Source organism: Larus michahellis, chromosome 9 (genome assembly GCF_964199755.1).
Source record: "Larus michahellis chromosome 9, bLarMic1.1, whole genome shotgun sequence".
NCBI classification, from domain to species: domain Eukaryota; kingdom Metazoa; phylum Chordata; class Aves; order Charadriiformes; family Laridae; genus Larus; species Larus michahellis.
In genome coordinates this window covers 22904667-22927066 of record NC_133904.1, presented here as the reverse complement: position 1 = coordinate 22927066, position 22400 = coordinate 22904667, and the positions used below count along the sequence as shown (strand labels likewise).

Below are 22400 nucleotides of genomic sequence, written 5' to 3'. Positions count from 1 at the left end.
GCCCAGCCAGCGTGAGGACAGAGAGGGAGAAAAGCAACACACGGGTTCCCTGGAAACCACACAAAGAACGAGGAGCCCTTTTAAAGCCCTGGGCCTCCTTCCCGACGCTTCCACGGCAGGAAGCAAGCTCCCGGCCTGCCCCGAAGGGCCTCCCCGGGGGAAGGGGGTGCCGAGGACCCCCCTTCTCCCCCCGAGACGGGGCGAGAGGCTCCCTCTGAGCCTGACGGGGGCGGTTTAGGCCGCAGGGGGGCCGGGTCCGGCGTCCCTCAGGCAAGGCCCGTTGGCGGCGAGGCCCGTTGGCGGCGCGGGCCTCCCTCCTCCTCTCCCCGTGTCGTTTCCCACCCCGGGGTCCCGGTGCCGGGAGGGGGGGGGGTCTCACCTGGATGACCTCGTTGACCTCGCGGATGCACTCCACCATGTGCTGCAGAATCTGCTCGGCCGTCAGCACCTCGTAGCGATAATCCTCCTCCTGCTCGGGGCCGCCGCCACCGCCGGGGCCCGGCCCGCCGCCCAGGCCACCTCCACCGCCGCCGCCGCCGGGGCCCAGCCCTCCTGTTTCACCGCCCAACAGCCCGTCGCGCTCCCCGCCGACGCGCAGCCCGGGCTCCACCAGCTCCACCTCGCCCAGGTCCAGGTTATCGTCGGGCTCGTCCTCCTCCTCGTCCTCCTCCGCGCCGCTGTCCTCGCTGCACTCCTCGTCCTCGTCGAACTCGTAGTTGTAACCCTCGTCCGAGTCCATGGCGAGGGCGCTGAAGAAGCGGCGGTGGCGGCGGGCCCCCGCCGGCCCCACCGCGCCTCAGCCGCCGCCAACAAAGGGACGCGGCCGACCCGCTCCGTCACCGCGCGCCGCGCACGCACGGCACGTCACGCCGCGCCGCGTGACGCGCGGGGCGCCGCGCGTGCGCCGCCGCCGCCGCCATCTCCCCTCCGCCGCGCCGGGAGCCATCTTGAGTGCGCGACTCGCCGTCACCCCGCCGGCGCCATCTTGAGTGCGGCGCGGCGCCATGTTGAGTGTGGCAGGAGGAGGGGAGCGGGGGCAGTTTACTGGCTTTACCGGGTAGCGGGTACCCGGTAGCGGGTACCCGGTAACGGGTCCCCCCCTGCTACCGACCCGCGTCTGGGCGCCACGGGGTGGCGGGGGCCTGTGGTGGAGGTTCGGGGGCGCAGAGCCCTCCTGAGGGCTTCTGTCAGCTGTAAGGAGTGCTGCCTCAGTGTAAGGAGTGGTGCAAAGCTCGTGGGGAGCAACTTGTGAGGGACATGTGAGGGAAAATAGGTTGTTCTGCCTCAAAATCATACTAAAATTGCCCCGAGACCCTCCAGGCAAAAGTTCATGTGAAACCATAGGATAAACATGTGCCTGCTATCCCCGGAGGGGACCCCAGCCCTGCTGGGTAGCCTCTCTGAACTCCAGCTCTGCCTTCTGGTCAGCGGAGACAGTCATATCAGTTTTTCACAGTGGTGCCAGGCTTGATTCCCTTTCTTCTCTGTTAATTTGGCATTTTGTGGGGCTAAGAATACACGAGCGGCTTCATCACCAGACCACGGACAGACCTTCTTGCCTCCCACAGATGGCTGGGGCTGAACCTGCCATCGGCGAGACGTGGGGCCAGCACCATTCCCAGGTGGCCTCATCCCCGACGGGGCCTCTCGCTTGGACACCAAGCCGCTGGCGGCGAAGGGCAGGGCGGACGTCAGGGTGCTGCAAGGGGCTGAGCACCCTTCGCCTCAGCTTTCCCTGCCATCGCAGTGGCCTGGCCGGGGCAGCTCTGCCTCCAGCATCAGCCATGCTCAGCCTGGTATGGAGGAGGCAAGCTGGGCTTATTGTTCGCAGCCGTTTGGGGAGCGTGAGGGACTCTGGTTGGCTTGGAAACAAGGCAGCAGCCTGGCCCAGAGGAGAGCTGGCTGATACCAAACCCTCCGCTGCTATGCACTGCAGACAAGAAGCCGGCACAGCCCTGGGAGGGCTCCAGGGCCACCTTCTTCACCGGCACTAATCCTCCCCTTCCTCATGCCCCAGGGAATCATTTCTTCCCGGGGGTGAAGCAGGGCCGTTGTGATGTGGTGACATTATTCACCTGCTCCACCCGGATGAAGATGCCCCCACGCCCGGAGGAGCCAGAGGAGACTCAGCCTGGCATTATGCGTCATAGGTGTGACAAGTTTCGTCAGCTCTTTGGGATGGGAGTCACCACGGCACTTTGTGTTTGGTGCAGCGGGATCCTGCTTCCTGTTCCTGCTTCAATACAAATACCTTGTGAAACAGGCAGAAAATTAGAAGCCGCCTCCAAAATGGTGTTTGTTTCCTGCTGGAGCATGGAGAGTGTGACAACGACGCAAGTTTAAGCTCAGGGTGACGCAGGCAGGTGCCCTTGGGCTTCCAAGTAGATTAAGCGTCCGACGTCCTGGGTAGATGCCTCTGGAAACCTCGCTGGGTACCAGTCTGCATCTTCAGACACACAGGCAGTTCCGGGTGTTTCACAAAATTACAGCTGCTTCCAGCGAGCTCGCTACATTTGCCATCGCCTGCTGTCCTCCCCAAACAGCTGTCGTGCAAAGCTGTCCCCGGCCCACAGCCGGGGACAGCCCATGGTCCCCGAGCACTGCTCTGCCCAGGTCAGGAGCAGCATGGGGGGGCATGGGCTGGGCACGCAGGCCACCTCACGCCAAGCTACCTAGTAAATAAAGCCAGTTCCCTAATTACCCTACTTATTTGGAATGGCAAAGGCCCGCGCATTAATCATCCTGCCCTACATAAATCTAAATATAAATAGCTCTGGCTTTGTTCAGCCTCGGACATGCCAGCTGGACGCTCTCGAGCCTCGGGGGCTCAGTTGGTAGCCCCAGCTCCTCACCCTACACTTTGTCCCTGGGGTGGGGGACTGTGTGTGTCCCCCCAGGGGCTCTGTGCTGACCCTGTCCTGCCCACCTGGTGGCATGCCCACCTTCTTGCCAACACACGAGCAGGCATGGCACAGCAGATGCCCACCAAGGTGGCGTTGACCGGGCAGTGGGGTTTTGCTTTATGGGAGCTTTGCAGCTTCCCAGAGCCTGTGCTTGGACTCAAAACCGGGTCCAGCCCCTCTCCGGCGGTGACCTCCCCCTCCGGGACGGGGTTAGCGGTGCGTTAGGTAAGGCGTTTCTCCCCGCCGTCCCCCGGTGCCCCCCGGCATCCCTGCCGCCGGTATCCGAGCGCCTCCCCGCCGCCCCCTCCTGGCCCCTGCCGAAGCTGCAGAGCTGCGGGGCCTCGGCGCAAAGCCCTGCCCCAGGAGCTTCAGACGCCGAGCTACAGCCGCCGCCTCGCAAAGCCCTCCAAAACACACGGGGACGAGCTGCCCTTCTGTAGCACAGAGCACAGACACTTATTTATAAGCACATTTAAACCTCCAGCTGTTTCCCTTCCTCATATAATCCCCGTAATAAACATTTATAAACAGCGATGGGATCTTCCCCATGCCATCCCACAAACATGGGAATGCGGTTGTCCTCCTACAGTTCCAGCCTTATCTTCTTCCGCTACAAGACAAGGATTATCTTTGCTGCCGGTTACCCCTCAGCTAAAACACTAATACATCTCAAAAAGACTCTTTGGTACGAAATTTTAGCCATGCCCTTTGCAAAAGGTCTTCCTTTTGTTACAAATTTCCCAACCCAACAGACACGTATGGAGCCCTGGGTACCCACCGGCTCCTTGTAGATGGTTGGCAAAAGGTACCCCAGAAAAGCCTTCAGCTCATCCCTCGGGGATCTGCACTGCCTCTGGGGATTTTCGGGCTCCAGCTACCAAGGAAAGTTGAGAACCGCTCTTCTACCCACTCTGAAAAATTATTTAGATCCATAGGCACCTGGCACTTTCTCATTTTATTCATGCAAGAGCTTAATTACCCAAGTGATTCTAGTAACTGCTAACACTGAAGCTGACAAGAATAAAATATTGCACCGCAATCACCTTGCTCCGTGAAGTTAAGCACCCGCTTACAGGATTTACGGGAGCGGGGCCTCTGTGCATGAGGAGTTTGTCACCACGCATCTGAATGATCCCAGCTCAGCCCCACAGCCATGACTGAGAGCAGCTGGGGACGGCAGCCACAGATACTCAGCCTCCACAATCACTTGCAGCATCTCTCTGTGAGAAGCCCCGTTTTGTGATACCAAAGTGCTGCAAAAGTGCTGTCCCCAGGCTCCTGCCCTGAGAGCTTCACCCACGGGCTCAGGGTGCACCTCCCTCCTGCCCCACCGCTCCTTGAGCCAGGCGCAATCTCCGGAAACAGCCCTTCTCCTCTGACACCTGAGGCACAGGGAGATCCTGCACTGGGAGATTTCTCAGTGCCTCGGGTTTGATTTAGGCTGCCTCCACCGTGAGCGTGGGCTGAGATGTCCCTCGGATCACTGCCGTTTGTTCAGCCACCCCAAAGCTCTGTGAGCTGGAGATAATCCAGAGGAAAAAAGACTTTGCAAATAATACCAACAGCACAAATACCAGCAGGCTGAGCTCGAGTCAAGAACCCAAATCTTTCAGACTGATTAACACATCTCACCTCAAGCTTTTTGCCTTAAACTCTGCTTTTAAGTTCATAATTGTTGAAATATTCCTCCTTGCTGAGACCTGCTCCTGCCTCCTCGCTCTCCATCTCCCAGGCCTTGCTCCCCTTACATGCGCTCTCCCTTCTGAAGAGGTCCCTTCTGCTCAACTCCATCTGTGCTGAGAAATTCATTTACCACGTGCATCTGCTAAACCGTTCGATGGCAGCATCTAGCGTGATAGGCGGTGGTCAAGGTGGAAATGCAGAGATATGAAAACGAGTCATCCTGTGCTTTGCTGGGATACGTGCTTGTGGCTCTGAAAGCAGCATGCTGCACGCCAGCCTGCTTCAGCCCCCGAAAGCGTGGAGGAGCTGAGCTGTTAGTGAAGGATCTGGCTGGTGAAAATACCCTGGATGTGAATTTAGGGTCAGCTCTTGTTTAGGATCTTCTTTGTGCACATGCTGAAGCTCCACCAGTCGTCTCTCCTGGCTCTTGCTGGTGTTTAAATGCAAGCACCCCCAGGGCTCGATGAGATGGGTGCTGGTACCTCTGCCTCTGCAGCGCTGGGGCTCAGCAGGACACTGCTTCTCCTCCACCACTCCCTTGGGGTGGGGTATCTCTGGCAGAGCGGGCAGAGGCTGGGAGACTCACCCGTCCTCCTACAACACTCAGTTTGGTTTCGGTAGAAAGCCTCAGCTCAGGTCACAGCGCAGCAAGGCTGGTGGCCTGCCGCTGCTGCTTGGTGTGCCCAGGTCCGCAGCGAACTTCAGGGGAGTCACTCTGAGATGAGCGATGTCACCGCAAAGGAGGAAATGTGTCCTTGTCATCCCACCTCCAGTAGAGCATATGCTCCATCTGCATGGAGCAGCCATGAGCTGGAACAGCAGATACATCAGCATCAACTCGTGCAGATGGCTTGTTCCCTGCCAGCGCTTACGTGACACCGCGCTGAGCAATATCATCCCTGAAACACAGAGATGTGCAACAGGAGGGTTCACACCCGCAAAGACCCATCACTTGCCAACCTTTACTCCTCCCGGACCACCACCACAGGTTAGGTCACTTAAACAAATGCATGTCTGCAACTCTCCCAGTTGCAATCCAAATACCGTATTTATTTTACCAAGGATGAAAGGGGAGGTAAACAAGCAAATGGAGAGAGTAAATTTGCCCAAAAAGCTTCTGAGATGTCAAAATTCAAGCCGGAGGACTACAGGCAGTTGCAGGTGTTTCCAGAAGATGATCTGTGTTTTCCAAAGCCCTCTTCCAGCCACACCACCAGCAGGTCCCATGGCCTGGGAGCTGGCTTCATTCAGGAGCGAGTGTGCTCAGACAGTGTTTGCCTCGAAGAGCAAAGCAAACAGAAGACTCATGCTCTGTGAAGGTCTCCATAAACAGCTTCCTTCGTTCCCCTTTCACCGGCTCATATGCTTCTCACCCGCCAAGGAATCTGTATGCAAAATGCCCTTCTGATTAAATGCAGAAGCAGCTAACGTTACAGCGAGTTAGGCAGCATAATAAGTGGGTTTATATCTTAAAAAAATGTTGCAGAACAAGGAACTGCACCAACGGCCCAAAGGACACCTTCATACCCTGAAGGCGAACAAACCAGAAAGACCCAAGTGTGACACCGGCCTGATTTTATAACAATTGATGGCAGAATAGTGAATTTGGATTTCTACCAAATTCATTATTGGTAGTAAGCAGGTAATCCAGCAGAGCCCGGGTGCAGCACAGTTTTCTGCTGAGTCCCCCAGCAACTTGGCTTCCAGCTCTTGCAGTCAAAGAAAAGAGAAAAGGCAGTTTGCAGGCACTTCTGCAATGGGTATCATCTGGCGAGGCCAGTGTGATGTTTTCAGCGCCCAGCTTAACCCTCTGCATGGACAGTAAAGTGCCTCTGAGCTGGTACGTTCCTGCTGTGGGGCTGGTGATCTGGGTGAGGGCAAGCAGAGGTGCAGTGGGAAGGACAGGTAAGCTCTGAACCTCGTGTCTCCCCATTTACTCCCTGCTTGTTCCTTGCTGAACTAGCCTTGAAGAGGCCAAACTTCCCAGGTGGACATATCACCCTGGAGAAATGCTCCCAGGCCATGAGCTGGTCTATTGAAGAGATACTGAAGAGCATCGGCAACTTCTGGCTACCGCTGCTCCACGCCTGATGCAGGACAGCATGTAAACCAGTTTCTTTCAGGCAAGCTCCAAAGTTAAGCACATGCTTAAACAGTTTTCTTACATAAAAATGCATTCCTGAATCAGACTGCTAGTCTAGATTAATGCTGGCCAGCTACAGATGAACTTCTCTGAGTCATCCCCCGGAGACATCAGGTCCCTTAAAATAGCAACAACAACAGAATCCATAGAAAAGCTTGAATATTTGGACTGAAAGCTATGATCACAACGCTTTACATAAGTGTGGTGAACACGCCACCCCACCCCCCAAACTGAAATAAGGATTTGCTTCAGGCCAGGGCACTTTTGCATTTCGATCTCACACTCTGGGAAGCACAGTCTTGCCGACGCTGCTGACATTGCCTGAAGTGACACAGCAACAAACTGTCTTGGTTTTGGTTGCTGTTGTTGTTTTTTTTTCTTCCCCTGCAATTTTAATACAGTGAAGCTACTTGAGGAAAAGTCCAGAGATACTGGAATCAATTGATGCTGTTGGAAAAGCAGTAGGAACAGCTGGTGCTTCAGAGGTTTGCATGGTGGAAGGCAACAAACCCTGTTCAAGACCACAGAAGCTGCCTGTAGCCCAACAACAGCCCTGAGACGAGCAGAGGAAAAACTGAACACAAAGAATGATGGGGGCCATTTTCCCAGAGGTCCAAGGCAGGTTGGAATATAGGCATCCTTCTCCACGCCACTTCTTGCCATGTGATGCAGACAGAGACGGGCCAATATCCTGCAGCAACAGCACTGGAGTTGGAAGAATCATGAGGAAGCAGCCTGGCACGTGCCGTTGTACTGAATTGGGGTCCTCCCCATAGGGAAAACAAGTGACTAGTGAGGATTGTCAGGAGCCTGGGGGCACCAACACGCTTTAATTGTCCCAACCAGCCTCACCTGGGACCTCCACCGATGACCCATTGCTCCAGGAACTTCATTTTAAGCTGAGGTCTGGGCAGCCACCTCTTTTCTGAGCTGTCCTGGAGATCCATCTGCTTTGAGGCTTTCCCAGATTGATCTTGGACTTATCTTGGTGCCTTGCTTTTGCCAGATGACACCTGATTGGCTGATGGACCCTGTTACTGCCACCACCATGCCTGGCTGATAAGGTTGTTGCCTGGCCCATGTTGTGCCCATCCTAGGTCCTGGCTCACCTTCCCTTAGGTGGATGGGTGGTCTTTGCTGCTTTACAGGGTTATGGAAGAAGGATGCAGCACTATGGAGGTGTTAAGCTCGTGGCAATACTAGCTGGCTCTGTCTGACCCCAATCTTGCTGGAGCCCAGCTCCCCCATCTATGTGTGATCCTCATCCCCCTCCCTGCCTTCTCCCACCTGAAATCCCCTATCCATTTGCACTAATCTCATTAATTTCCCACAATTCTGTTTAGACCCAAACCTAACTGTGATCCCCTCCTGCTGCTCAGCATCCCCATGACTTCTCCACCTCCATGACACCCCCAAAACCTTCACTGGTAGCTCACAGGCTCTCTCACCCCTGGTGGGCACCTTTTTCCATCCCTCTGAACCGCCCCCCCCATGTCCTCCCAGCTCTTCTCCTTTCACCACCAGTCCCCAGCTTTGTGCTGGTGCTTTTGTAAACTTTGACAGTAAGTTCCTTGAGGATTTTTCTGCAAAATGCTTTTATTTTCCTGGTGCGCCTGGCTCTCCCTCTGCTGCTCACCTGAGGGACAATCCCTTAAATTCCCCACTAGACCGTGGTTGTGTCCTGCTCACAAAAAGTGGGTTTTTAATCTCGTGCTAGTGTGATGGGGCCATCTCCATCTCCCTTGTTGTGCTTTCTCCCATGATTTAATTTCCTGCTTGCTCTCCATGTCTTTCAACAGTCCTGATAGCTTGCAGTTTTCTGGCGGCTTTGCTGCTTGCTTGGGAGGGCTGGGATAAGAGTTTTTTAATAATTTGATGGAGTTGGTTCCCATGTAGGAGCTGGTAGGGTTGTGCTGGCAATTAGGTGGGTAAGACCTGGGCTTAAGTGTCCTTATTTGACTTGGGGATTGCTGAGGAACGCGGAGCTGGGAGGGAGGAGGCAAAATAGAGTTCATCTGAGGTTCCTTGCAAAAGCCAGACCCTGTGTGGAAAACATCTCTGCAACACTTCAGCATGAGGCCCCACCACGGGACAAAATCCTTTTTTTTGTACAACCCAACCGGTATTTCACCCTCTACCTGTATAAAATCTCTGTAAACCTGTGCAAGGGCTGATTGACACCCACCATTATTCATAAAGATGCATGGTACCAACAAAAGATGCCGAAAACCAAGGTGGATCCAAAGCATGTGTTCAGTCACAGTGCTGTAGGTGAAATATATGTTTTAAATCATTAATCTTCCCCTCAAACCCCAAAGCGGGATGCTGAGACTCCCCAAGGGCATCCTCGGCGGGCAGGGAGCAAGGCGGCTGGGCTTTGAAATTTGCGGGCTGGGGAAGAACCGACCCTCGAAAGGTTTTGTGATTTACAAGAGGTGCTTGCTCGGGTAAAGGCACCGCCGCCTGAGGTGAACCGTGAGGAGGTGGCAGCAGGCGAGGCCGGCCCGCCCCGGCCCCGTGGGGCCGACCTGCCATTTCGCGGCGCCGCCCCCTCCCTCAGGCCGCGGGGCGCGACATGGCGGCGGGGCGGGCGTTGCTGCCGCTGCTGGCGGCCGCGATGCTGCTGGAGCCAGCGGCCGCCGTCTGGCCCCAGCCCCAGGCCCAGCGCTCCCCGCCGGGTGGCGGCCGCTGCCCGCTCTCTCCCCGTCGCTTTCAGTTCGCCTACGCCGGCGGCTCCGCCGTGGGGCCGGGCTGCGCCGTGCTGGAGGCGGCCTTCCAACGGTACCGGGCGCTGCTCTTCGCCGCCGCCCGCCCGACCGGTGAGGCGGGGCGGGGGCTGCCGGCGGGGCGGGGGGCTCGGCGGGCAGGGCCGTTGGCCCTCTTGCCTGTGGCTTTATTCCTAAAAAAAAAACCCGCGAAACCGAACCCTCGCTTATTTTGGGTTTGGATGGGTGACCAGCTCTTTAGCCCCCTCATTGCCTCAGTGCAGCAGGGGCTGGGGGCGAGGGGAGGTGGTGGCTGTGCCCTGATGGTGCGGGGGCTTGAATCGGGTCTCATAGCCCAGGGCAGCGTTGTGCTCCTATGTGGAGGGCGATGCCTGTGGCACGCACGTTTTAAAATAAAATACATCTAATCCTGTGTGGCACAGTGAGCACTAGTTGTCTTGCATTCCCTTCAAGGAGTTAGGCTCTTGCTATCACGAGTTTGCTCTTTCTATCCGTATTTTATCTCCTCCAGATCGCGTTTCAGCTCCCCAGCACTTCCTTTTGCTTCCTTTTGCTTCCTTTTTATGCGACTGCAGGGAGAGCTGCCCCTGGCGTTGGCAGTCGCTCCAGCTTCAGCCCTTTTCACAAGTTTTGGCTCTTCTGGCAGTTCTTGGTGTCCAGTGTGAAGCTTTGCCTTGAGGAAAGACTCTTGTTGCTTCATGTCTGTTTCTAGCAAGTACATATTTGTGCCATGGGGCTCGTTCTGCCCAAGGTGAGCTGTTAAGCATCCCGAGGCAGCGTGGCTTTCCTGGCAGAGAGGTAGTAGCTCTTGGATTCATCCTGGAATTGGAGGGTAAGATGAGGAAAGGCAAAAGCTTTGAGAGTCTGGGCTTGATTTGGGACAGGTTGTAAAGGTTTCTTGTGCCCGGGCTTCTTCATGATAGCACCCGTTGCATGTCTGGGATGAAATGGAGGAAATTCCCTGGCTGCGTTCGCAGAGGCAAATGCGCAGGCTTGGGAGCTGGCACGTACGGATGCTCGGTGCCTGCGTGGGTCTGTGGCAGCCTGAAGCTGGGGAATATGAAACGCTTCATTCATCAAAAAGAGCTAGTAACTCTGCTTCCGAGTGTTTTAAATGTCAGTGTGAACTCTGTCGCTGCTGATAAAAGCGGAGAAGGGTGACGACGTTGGAAGTTGCTCTGCTTCGTCTCAAGCACATCGTCCCTCAACAAAGTCAAATTTGAAACACTGGGAAGAACCATTTGGCTTATTTTATTTCTTCAACTCTTGTAAGTAGCAATAGAAATAAGTTTTCATTTGGGAGCTGAGAAGACTCCTCTTTTTTTTCTTTTTTTTGCTGCTAGGAACTAAACTTAAACAGCTGATACAATTATTCACATTTTCCTGTTCCTCTCAAAGGAGAAATGTGACCGTGAAATCACTTGGAGCAACTTCTCCAAGCTCAATCACAAGATCGAGCTCTGTGTGCATACTCACCACTTTCCATACGCCCTGCTTTGACACTGAAAGTACACTCTTAATTTTAGGGCTTTTTTCCCTCCTCCCCTTCCTTTTGTTTTCCCACATGGGTGGTTAGTAATAACAGGCAATGGAAACCCTGAATGGAAGAAAATAGTTTCTATTAATAGAGAAAATAAGACAGAACCTGTTTTCTGTCTGTTTCAGAAAGCTGCTGTGTCGATTTCATAAGCAAGAAAGATTATGTCCAAACTCTACATTCATGCTGGACTTCTAGCATGAAAACGTAGACCAATTTAAATTAGGAGGGATTGGTCAAGCCCTGGTTCAAAACAGAGCCAAGCCTGGGGTCAGAGACAGCTTTGCTGTTGGGCCAAGCTTCTGTGTCCAGCTGAAACTGCAGTATTCCCGCGTGGAGAACTGAGCCCTTGCTGCAGTGTTTGACTACCCTCAGGGTGAAGAATATTTATATTTTCCTTATCCCTAACTGGGATTTCCCTTGCTGCTCTTCCCTTGTTTCTTGCCATTAAGATGGGCAGCTCCGAAATGAGTCTGGGAGAGACCCAGGAACCTGCGTGGAGGTCAAGCCAGGACCTGCCATACCTGGTGTCTTATTGCTACCATCCTGTTGCAATCATTGTGTTAGAGTCCTTAGCTTCCAGTCCATGACCATAATTAACTAGACATGCGCCTTCACAGCGCTCTTTGGAACCATGAACTTCGGCCTTCGTGGCTGATGGGTCACTGATCCCTGCTGTGCCTATCTGTGTTGCTTTCTAGGTGTGATTAGCACCAGTGCTTGCCTGCTCCTTGGCCAAGGAGGCCACATTTGGGTTTGGTGGTGTCTCCCTGGGCAGGTCTAAACATGGTGTGTGGTGGTGGGACCAATTCTCTTGAGGCTTCTCAACGGAATGAGTATTTTTTCTGTCCCCAGGCTTCAGAGTGGCCGTCCCTGGTGAGCTGCTGGCTTGTTGAGCGGAAGAAGCAGGTCTTACCATGCTGGCATGCCAGCTCGCACATCTGCGAGGTTGCCTTGGCTACCGGCTCGTCTGTAACCGAGAGGAAGGCTTAAAACTGAGCACCGTCTTTGAGCTGTTTCCCTTCTCTCAGTGAAGGTTTTGCCCTTCCTTCGTGGAGAAATGTGGGGTTTCTGGCTCCTGCAAGCTTTGGAGCACAGGCTCTCTCTGTTTCACCGGAACGCTGGCAGTGCCATGGCCTCTCTGAAGTCTGCTTGGTCCCTGGCTTCTGACCTGGCTCACTCAAAGCCAAGCTTTTTATTTTTCAGTGATCATATTGAGCATTGCCTGTTCCTGGGAATGCTGTGGGGGTGTAGGCATGGACCTTGCTTGGGATTAGCAGGGTCCCACCCCAACTAACCCACGTTCCTCCTGCCCAGAGGCTGCTGTGAGTAGACCTGTGTGCCTCAGTGAATGCTGAACACCTCCCTTTGGAGTTGTGTGTGCGAATCCAGTGAGAACTCAGGGCTATGCACCCTTGGAGGTTCTCCTTCAGATAGGGAGGTGTGGCCAGTGCTCCTGCTTGGGGTCTGAAAGTGTCTGGGTTTATTTTTCCAGCTGTTGTGCCTGGGACCAGCTTTGCAGAAGGTGAAGTCGGTTGGGAGCCTTTCTGTGCTGGGTGAGATCTTTTGGTGGCCTCTAACTCAGCCTAACTCTGCAGCATGCTTGGAATCATTCTCCACCCTTTTTTACAGGGTTTCTTTCCCCTCTCTAAGGGTAGGTAGGGTAGCAGAGCTCTTGGGTTCGTGTTTTTTTCCCAGTGCTGGAAGAGTTTGGAAACATGAAGCTCTTCACCCTCCCTGAAGAAGATTTGGGTAGTCATGGCTGTTGCTTAGAGCAGGGGCTGGTGTCCAGGAAGCCTTGGTAAACCATCCTCTGATTTCTCTTCTCCTCTGTGTGCTCCTTTAAGCTTCCATTGCAAAGCCTTCCTCACCAGCAAACCTTCTCTGCGCTTAAGGTTGGGATCAGCTCGTGTGCTCCTGGTTGCCTGTGTTGAAGGGGAAGCCCCTGCTGAACACCCCTGTGCCCGCTCTGCGGTGAAGGAAGGAGTGCCTGTTTCTGCCGCGTGTATTTAAAGTCCATGTACTCCTGCGCCTCCATTGTTAGCTGGGCTGGGAGGACAGGGGTGGACTGGAAGCAGGGAAAAGAGCCAGGATGGGGTTGATGTCTGTAGTCTATGTCCTTTGCAGAGAGTGAGCCGCTGTGGGGGACAGCCTGCAATCAGCTCCTCATCTTTGTTGCCACGCCAGGCTGTGATGGGTTTCCCAGCCTGGACTCCAAGGAAAACTGTGAGTATCGGGGCTGGGAGCGAGGGAGAGTGACTGGAGTGGGTGTGCAGCTGTTTCTGTGCCTGTCAGTTGGAAACAGCACCGTGCAGCACTTACCCCCAATTTTGGGGAGGCATCATCCTTGCTGTATTATTGAGAAACCAGGGTCAGGGGGTAGCGACTTACCTGAGGATGCTGATAAAGCAATGGAGGAGGTTTAAAATAAAAAAAAACAAACCCAAAAGTCAGTTCTGTGGGATCCCAGGGTGCAGTCCTGTATCAAAACCTCTGCCTGGTGCCACTGTAGCCCCATAGCTGGGGCTGTCATGGCCTGTAGCAGCGTGTGATGAAGTGTGGGACCTAATGCCAGTGCCAGCCCCTCTGATGCTGTGTTTCAGATAAGCTCTCTGTCTCAGAAGGCTCCTTGCTGCTCTCTGCGGATGCTGTCTGGGGAGCTCTCAGAGGTGAGGTGTGCTTTCTGTGGGGCATTCCCGCTCTCCCTGCCTCAGGATGTCTCTGTGCCTCTCTCTTTCCATAGACTTATTTGTTAATTGAGCTTTGTTCCTTTGGGGGAATCTGTGCTGAGAAAGTGACTGTGTGTGGTTTTCCTGCAGGCCTGGAGACATTCAGCCAGCTCATTGGGAGAGACGAGAATGGCACGGTGAGTCCTGGCCTCATCTCCTGGGGACAGTCAGCTCTCTAATGCTCCTGCCTCAATGGGGACAGGCTGAGGATTGCCAGGATGCTTGGGATGAGGGGGGTACCAGCAGTGCAGCACAGTCTCATCAAGGGCCGAGTAGGAATTCGTGAATCCAGCCAGATTCCTGCCTTCTGAGCAGTAAAGCGTCACAGCTCTTTCTGGCTTGCTTGCATACTGGGCAACGAGGCTACCCCTCCTTGTCGTGCTGGTTCTGGGGACAAAGGTGACCCTAATTGTCTCCTGCTAATGGCTGTGTTGCCTGGAGCCCTGCTCAGTACTTCCTTGTGTTCTCTGCATGCAGTACTACATCAACAAGACAGAAATCGTGGACTTTCCCCGCTTCCCTCACCGGGGACTGTTGCTGGACACCTCTCGTCACTACCTGCCTCTGAGAGCCATCCTGGAAACTCTGGTAGGGAGCCTGTGCTGGGAGACCCAGTGGTTTAGTTGGGTGTCCCTTCCGTTGCAACAACTGAGGGCTCCTTGGGTGGCCTCAAGGGCTTTTTGGTTTTTTCGTGTTTCTCCTTTCCAAAGATCCTAGGAGCTGTCTAATGCGTAGGCCACTGCATCTGCATCTCATCGAGGAAGAGCTTGTCAAACCTAGGCTTTTTAAACAAAACCAGCTTGCTTGTCCCTAGGTGAAGCATCAGGCCAGGGTGGGATGGCACCATGACGTCAATTCTTAATATACAGATGTGCATCGTGGATAAATGCTTCCATGCTGTAGGTCCTTCCAAGTGCCCACGGCTGTGTTTGCTCAGGGTGTAACTCAGAGCTGCCTTGTTTGGGTGATTTCTCAGCTCCCCCTGTAAATAGGATAAGGAAGAAAACCCTGAAGTGTCTTAGATTCCTGCAATCCAGATTACTTTCCGAGGCTGGGTTGTTTCTGAGGCAAGGGAAAACACTGACTTCTTCCCAGCCGCGTTAGATGAACGTGGGTGGTGGATCATCCCAAGCAGAATTAATCTTACAGGTCTCCACCATTGGCTCAGCTATAAGGAGAGCAGGGATTTTTATTGTGAGCAGGAGTGTTACTGGCCCTCTGCAGCTCTTTGTGGTGCTGCTGTGTTAGAAGAGAGGTGTCTGAATCCCTCTTGGATGCTGGGGAGCGTTTGGGGGCTCTGCCTTGTCCTTTTGGAGCACAGGGACCTTGTTCCCTTTCTGTGGCAAGCTGGGTGACCTTTCAGAAGGGGCAAGGCATGTTCATCTTTGTTCCCGTTCCTTCCCAGGATGTCATGGCTTACAACAAGTTCAATGTGTTTCACTGGCACATTGTGGATGACCCATCTTTCCCCTACGAGAGCTTCACCTTCCCAGAGCTCAGCAAGCAGGTGACCCACCCCAATCACCATGTAGCGCCCAGCCCAGGGCGAGCAGATCCCTCCCTCGGCACCTGAGCAAGGTGCTGAGGTTTCTTGTGTTCCCCCAGGGAGCCTTCAACCCCATGACCCACGTGTACACAGCCAGCGACGTGCAGACAGTGATCGAGTACGCCCGGCTGCGTGGCATCAGGGTCATCGTGGAGTTCGACACTCCTGGGCACACCCTCTCCTGGGGTCCAGGTGAGGAGCAGACCCTGCCGCCTGCTGCTGTGAGGAGAGTTGTAGTTGCATTGGGGGGAGAAAGGGCATCTGCAACCTGGATCCCAAAAGCTGGGTGCGGGCAGCCATGTCCCACGGGCTGGCTTTGAGGAGGAGCAAACCATCGTCTAGGGGAAGCAGGACCCAGTGGTCCAACTTCTGGAACAAAATCCAAAGGGAAAACTTTTCCATCTCTTCTTGGGTCATTTTTTTGGGGGAACATCCACTGTGCCAAAAGCAACATCGTGGGTATTGCAAGGATCTCGAGTTTAACTAGGGGTACAGCTGACCAAGCTTCCTCGCTCTGCTCAACTGTGCCCCAGTCTCTGCTCCAGGGACTGCAAGTGCTGTCTCTTCCATGTCTGGAAGTGTGAGAAGCTCCAGGAAAATGTCTTGTCTTTCTTTCTGCTTCCCTTGCCTCCAGATGCCGTGGCCTGCACTGGAGTACACCCTGTGCATGTGGTCACGGACAAAACTGTGCCTGCCCCACTTCCCCAGCTGCAGCAGGTGCACAGAGCTGGGAGAGGGTGCTGGGGACTGCACTGGCATTACCTTTCCCCAGCAGCTCTGTGTGTGGCTTCCTGTAGGAATCTCCCAAAAAAAGCAGCCGGGCCCACAATGAGAGATACTGAGGAGAAACCTGGGAAGGGTGGGAACTGTGGCATCCTGCAAGGATTTGGTTGTGCGGGGGGGGAAAGGATGTCCAGCCTACCAGGTTCGAGCCCTGCTGATCTCAGCTGGGAGTGAGTGTTTGGGGCAGCAGTGCGTGGGGGGAGCACAAGATGAGCGCAGGACATAGATCCCTCCCCATCAGGTCAGGCTTCCTGAGCCAGGGATCAGTTTTCTGCTGCTGTGTTTATGCGTGGTGCACCATGTCCAGATCTTCTGTCCCCTGGCAGGCGCTGGGCCATGCTGAGGAGGGTCCGGGGGGTTACACAGGATGATATGGCCATGCTTAGCCCCTTTCTTACTCTCCCGTGTTTGTTACGACTCAGGTGCTCCAGGCCTGCTGACTCCCTGCTATTTGGGCAAGGAACCTTCTGGGACCTATGGGCCCATCAACCCCATCCTTAACAGCACCTACAAGTTTGTGACCGATTTGTTTCAAGAGGTCAGCACTGTATTCCCAGACTTCTTTCTTCACCTCGGTGGCGATGAGGTAGACTTCACGTGCTGGTGAGTCTCAGATCAGTCTGGAATGGGGACTGGGGGGAAGTACCTGGGACTGGAGACCCAGCCCATTCCTTTGTGGTCGTGATTGTCTGCAGATCTTTGGTGTCCTGCTCCCCCAGGCTCTGTGTGTTGGTGCCTGGGGTTTTGGTGCTCAAAGTGATGCTGATTGTGGGAAGCCGCTGGTGCTGGCGCAGCCACAGCTCTTGGAATGCTTGGGCTGGCCTTGGACCGATGTGGGAAGGACTTGGTTGTGTCTTGTCCTTACGCCAGTGCTCGGGTTGCAGTGCTTTTATTCTCTTCTCTTTGGTACACAGGAAATCCAATCCAAAAATCCGTGCCTTCATGAAGGAGATGGGTTTTGGTGAAGATTACAAGAAATTAGAGTCATTCTACATCCAGAGGTAAGGACGGTTGCATCTTGGGCCTGCAGCTGCAGTATGTGACCAGCACAAATGTCTTCTGCTGTCTCAAGGACACCAGATCTCCTTTTCAGGAGCACGCCCATTCGGGCACGTCTCCCTGACGGAGTAGCCTAGCCATGTTTTATTGGGAGATTGACCACAAAAAAGCCTGGGGCTGAGGAGAAGAAGCCCCATAAGGCGCCATGCTTTCTCCCTTCTTCAGAAGTACCTTCACATCCCGCTGTGGGTGTTGGGAATATTGGTGCTGCTGCCCTGGCTGTATGCAACCAGCAAAGAGAGGGGAGTGTAACTGAGGTGACCCAAAACTCGGTACTCTTTTCACTCCAGGCTTCTTGCCATCATCTCTTCCCTCGGCAAAGGTTATATCGTGTGGCAGGAGGTGTTTGACAACGGAGTGGAGGTGAGAGCTGCCTGTGCCCTGGTGAAAAGTGCCAGCACCCCAGCCAGCTGCACTGGTGCGATCTGGGGGTGCTGTGCTGGGGCTGATGGGGGGGATTCTCTTGTGGAACTGGGGTTGGTCTTGAGATGGTGCTGCCAGTGAGCTGCCCTCAGGGTGGCTTTGTCACACTGCTGTCAACGCCCTCTTCTCTCCAGGTTCTTATATATACACTGCAAGAGGCCAGTTTTAACCCTGACCAGGACCCTCTGCAAATGGGCTTACCCCTCCCTCAGTTGCTTCTGCAAACTGGATGGGAAGTGCCTCAAAAGTCAAGCCAATGTCTGCCTCGGTTTCCCTTTGGGGGGGTTTTTGCAGCTGTGGAGGGGTCAGGGCACTCTGCTTGCGAGGGAAGGTGGTGCTTTTGTTGCCACAGTGATCCCGTGCACGGGGCTCACATGTGCTCTTCAGGTGAGGCCAGACACCATCGTCCACGTGTGGAAGGAGAACCCCACACCATACATGGAGGAAATGGCGAATGTCACCAAGGCTGGCTACCGGGCTTTGCTCTCTGCCCCCTGGTACCTCAACCGCATCTCCTACGGGCAGGACTGGATGGCGGCCTACAAAGTGGAGCCCTTGAAGTTCGAAGGTGTGTTCCTTGTGTCCCCTTCCCATACAGCAGCTGACTTGTCAGGAGGTAGCGCCAAGGCTGGCTGTCTTGCTAATCCGTTCTCGTTGCTGGTGTGACGGTGCTTGACTGACCGTGTCCTTGGTTCCTGTGCTATGTTCCATTCCCTTGCTGCCAGCAGAAAACAGCTCTGCCCGGGGTTTGAAGCGGAGGCTTCCAGAATGGCAAGCTATTGCCTCCGTAGCTGAGCCGCTCTCTGCTGTTACAGGCGCCTCTGTGGGCAGGGCTATAAGTCACCTCATTATCTTGCAACACACCATCACCTGAATACTGTGTCCTCTGGCAGGCAGCCCCGAGCAGAAGGACCGGGTGATCGGCGGAGAGGCGTGCATGTGGGGTGAATATGTGGACGTCACTAACCTGACTCCCAGGCTCTGGTAAGAGAAGCCATGGGGAGGTTGGCTCGAGCTGCATGAGGAATGGCTCAGCCCCCTTTCCCTCGCCACTGAGCCACCCATGCCACACACTGCAGGTTTGGTTCGCACGTGGTGCTTTTCCCTGTCCCCTGGCAGCGCCTCTGTGCTAGCAACAGCCTCAGTGAGGCTTAAATGGGGGTTTGTAAGACCATAACATGCTCCTGTACAACCTGCTGCTGCAGCCAGTTTGTGTTTAACGCCACTGGTCTCTGCCCTGTCACCCCAGTCCACTCCTGACTCACATCTGTCCAGAAGTAGATCTTCCGATACACAGAAGCGTTGTGCCTTTGTGTGATGAAGGATGTGTTTCAGGAAAGTGTTTGGGAGCTCAGGGCTTTGTGTGAGAAGCTTTCCGATTTCCCCCTGACCTGGCTGCCTCTGTCCCTCCTTCCTCCAGGCCAAGAGCTGGGGCCGTAGCAGAGAGACTGTGGAGCAACGCAACCGTCAGGGACCTGCAAGATGCCTACGTGCGGCTGGCCGAGTTCCGCTGCAAGCTTCTCGGGTAACCGTCCCTCCTCGCAGCAGGACAGCGCAGATGCCCCCCTCTCTGGGGTCAAACCCCGAGGAGGGCGGCAAGGGTGAAGTGGGCTTTCCCTGCTGCAAAATAACCCTTGTTCTTACGGAAAGTCCCGAGCTTTTCTCCTGCCTGTGTGTGGGCAGAGCTTGCTTTGTGCGGTGCTGGAAGAGAGCCCCTGCTGCCGGCGTGGGCTGGTGGCTCTTGTCAAGGAGAGGGCTTTGTGCTGAGGAAGGGGGACCTGTCAGCTATTGCCGCCCCTCCTGCAGCACCAGCTTCCCCTGGAAACCTGCCCTTACCTCATGCTCCCACACAAGAGCAAAAAAACCAAGTCTCTAAGCACAGGATGAGTACTGCTCCCTCCTTGTGGAACCTGAAACGGGGCGCCGATGGCCACCCTGCACTGCTCTGCCCCCTCAGATCTGACTGTGGGCTCTACCTGTCCCCTCTGCCTAACGCCATCTCTCCCCTCTCTTTCCAGGCGTGGTGTCCGGGCGCAGCCTCTCTACGTAGGATACTGTGAAAATGAATTTGGTGGGTTTTGAAGGGAGAGTCCCGCTGCCCTCGGTCACTGCGCACACAGGAGGAATGATCCCGCCCTCTCAAGAGCTGCCATCTTGGCCAAGGGACCCCTTCCCACGCCCAACTTCTGCTCTTGCTTTAGTGCAATGATCTTTTTTTTCCTTAGTGTGCACTCTTTGCCTCTTTTTCTATTTTTGTTTCTTTAAATCTATAAATAAATGACCCCAAAGAGGAAAAAGGTGCTTTTTCATGCTCAGCTGGGGCTTGGGAGACCGTGCAAGGGTTTTTGTTAGCAGGAGAATGGGTAGGGCTTGCTCCAGAGATGCTGGTGGAGCAGCACCTGGCTGTGTCTCACCCCGGTGGCTCCGGAGCTTGCTAGATGCCTGCTCAGACTGTGCTTAGCCTCTGCTGCTGTCACGCTCCGTCCCTGCAGGGACATGGTTTGGGCACCCCCAGTTTTCCTCTTGACCTCGCACCGTCCGTACCTGGACATGGGCGCTTCTGTGTGGTGACCTTGGTTTTGCTTCTGTGGCCTTCCATGCACCAGCGGTCAGTGTTCTGCTGCTCCTGTCCTTCTCTGTCTCCTCTCTCTGCCTGCATCCAGGCAGGACACCTTCCTGCAAGCCACCATCTCTGCTGCCACCTCCTCCTCTGGCTTCTGAGAAGACCCCTTGAAGCCTCTCCAAGGAGACCTCAAACCCGCGAAGCTGAGCAGTGCGTGGATGTGACAGAGCCACGGCTCAGCTCTTCCATCGCCTCTCACCTCTGCTCAGGATTCGGCCAACTGATCTGTCCTCCTCGGGGTGGGGGGCTCAGCTCCAGGTCTGCATCCAACAGGTTTGGATAGTATTTTCCTTGGAGAAGAGACTGGTGGTGCTGCAGTCCCATGGAGCTGCGACAGGCGTGGTTTTTGTCCGTTGATGGTTGGGGTTGCCCTGCTGGAAACCACATCCAGCTCAAAGCTAGGGAATCTCTTGGGGAGAAATCCTGGCTGATGGGACTGTTAGTCTGGTCTTCAATAAGCAATATCTGCTGTTATGGCTGGAAACCCTTTACTATTGACCTTTAAATTAAAAATATTGAGTTAACTTTCAATTAAAAATACTCAGAAATGGGCAAGTCTGGAATTTCTTCACCCTCCTGCGAAGGGATACCCAAACGCCGCTCCTCTGAAGCGCTATATCTTGAAGGGGAGGGGAAAAAAGATTGTGAAGCTCAGCCACCCCAAAGCAGGGAAGTTTAGCCGGATTTGGGAGAGAGAGGGCTGTTTTTTTCCCCTTGTTGAGGGCGGGAGGGGAAGGGCTGCCTCCCTGTGCCCTGGTTCCTGGGGGAAGAAGCTCCTCTGCTTCCTCCAAGTGCACAGGGGAAACCCTGTTGTTTTGGCCGTGAATACTCGTGTATTTAAGGCTGAGCGGAGCCAGGATTGCTGACCTGCCTGCCTGTCACTCCAAGCGTGTTTATTTCTCTTAAATCGAGTAACCCAAAAGACCTAAATTATAGTAGCTGCTTCCTTTTGCTGGGGTTTGATGTGCTGTCAAGTCCTGACGAGCTCCGAAGGGCTGGTGTAATTAGCGCTCCTTCTTCCCTACGAGACCTGGCACGAGCAAACGCTGATCACAATCTTCTTGTCCCCGTGAGGACATCTCCTTCTGCTCTGACCTGAGTCCTCGCTGATGCCACTCAGCCTCCCTGTGGCATCTTTTGGGGTTGGCTTTGGCAACCATTGCTCTATGGCACAAATGTCTCGGGTACTTGCGGAGCAGAAGCTCCTGGTGCAGGCTGGTGGCATCCTGGGCTTCAGACCCGGGTGTCTGCTCCGGCTCTGCCTGGCCACCTCTGCCTGGCTCTTCCCGCAGCCACGCTGAGGGGAGGACACCCCAGATCCCATGGTTCGCTGCTGGGATGTGGCGCTTTGGGCTCCGAAGGGGTGGCAGGCAGAGAGGAAGGGGGTCAGTATTCCCTCATGTTTTTAAAAGTTCGGGTTTTTCCCTTTTTTATTCCCCCCCCATCCCCCTCCCCCAGCATGGTGTAAATTGGTACCTTCGCCGGGTGCTTTTGTCACTGCAGGGGGCTGCTGCTGGTGGGGCTGGGGCCAATGGGGACCCTGGCCCTGGGAGGGTGCTCTGCTCTTGGGAATGATGCTCTGCTCCCGGGGATGGTGCTCTGCTCCCCGGCGCTGCCCTGTGTGTGCCGAGGGGCTCTTCACCACCACATCCCAGCTCCCTGCCCTCACCCTGCCCATCCCTCGGCTCTCCGGGCTCCCTGTCACCCCCTGGGGGTACAGGACGCTGCAGGGACGGTGGGGCTGGCAAAGGGGACCCCCCAGCCCCACGCCTGCCACGAAAGCCTGGTGTTTCTCATCCAGGTTGAACACCACCCCATGGTCCTGCTTCCTGGGGGGGTCTCCACCAGCATCTCCCTCAAAAACACCGCCTCGGGGGTGTCCTGGGAAAGCCTGCACCCTTGCCAAGGCCAGGATCCCCATCGGCTCGGGGGGAGCACCCCGCTTTCCCCTGCCACCGCCTGGCCCGTTCCTTCCAGAACATCTATTTTGGGTGCGTAAAACTTGCCGGGGAGCAACGGAGAACAGGCAGCGTGTGAATCACTCGGGGCCAGCGGGTTTAAAAATAAACCCAGGCGGCGGTGAGGAGCGGCTGCTGGGCCCCCGGGTTTCAGCAGGATGAGGCCCAAACCCACCCACGGGTGCTTGCCCCGGGGCCGGCCTCGGCTGCGGGGGGGTGTCTATCGTGACATGCATGCTTGCGTTTGCACATGTCGACATGCGAGGGCACATATTTGCAGCTGTGTG

At 55.1% G+C, this 22400-nt stretch overlaps 2 protein-coding genes across 6 annotated transcripts in view; one reads left to right on the top strand and one right to left on the bottom strand.

Annotated features, from left to right (window-relative positions):
• ARIH1 (ariadne RBR E3 ubiquitin protein ligase 1) overlaps window positions 1-857 on the bottom strand; it is a 64876-nt gene extending 64019 nt beyond the window's left edge. For 3 of the 5 annotated variants that reach the window (XR_012589212.1, XR_012589211.1, XM_074601997.1), the window contains exon 1: window positions 380-856. Coding sequence is in view for 2 of the 5 variants with exons in the window: in XM_074601997.1 (XP_074458098.1) it covers window positions 380-739 (360 nt within the window). In the remaining 3 variants the exon portion in view is untranslated. Of the gene's footprint in view, window positions 1-379 lie in introns of all 5 variants that reach the window. The other 2 variants (XR_012589210.1, XM_074601995.1) reach the window with 1 other exon arrangement.
• An 8420-nt stretch (window positions 858-9277) lies between these two features.
• On the top strand, window positions 9278-19829 carry HEXA (hexosaminidase subunit alpha). Its single transcript, XM_074601148.1, has 14 exons — window positions 9278-9548; window positions 13120-13218; window positions 13596-13661; window positions 13812-13858; window positions 14199-14309; window positions 15127-15228; window positions 15327-15459; window positions 16473-16653; window positions 16965-17051; window positions 17400-17472; window positions 17920-18100; window positions 18426-18516; window positions 18953-19057; window positions 19551-19829. Exons 1-14 carry the CDS (start codon window positions 9305-9307, stop codon window positions 19612-19614), a joined length of 1584 nt encoding a protein of 527 aa, XP_074457249.1. The 5' UTR covers window positions 9278-9304; the 3' UTR covers window positions 19615-19829.
• Window positions 19830-22400: the final 2571 nt, after the last annotated feature.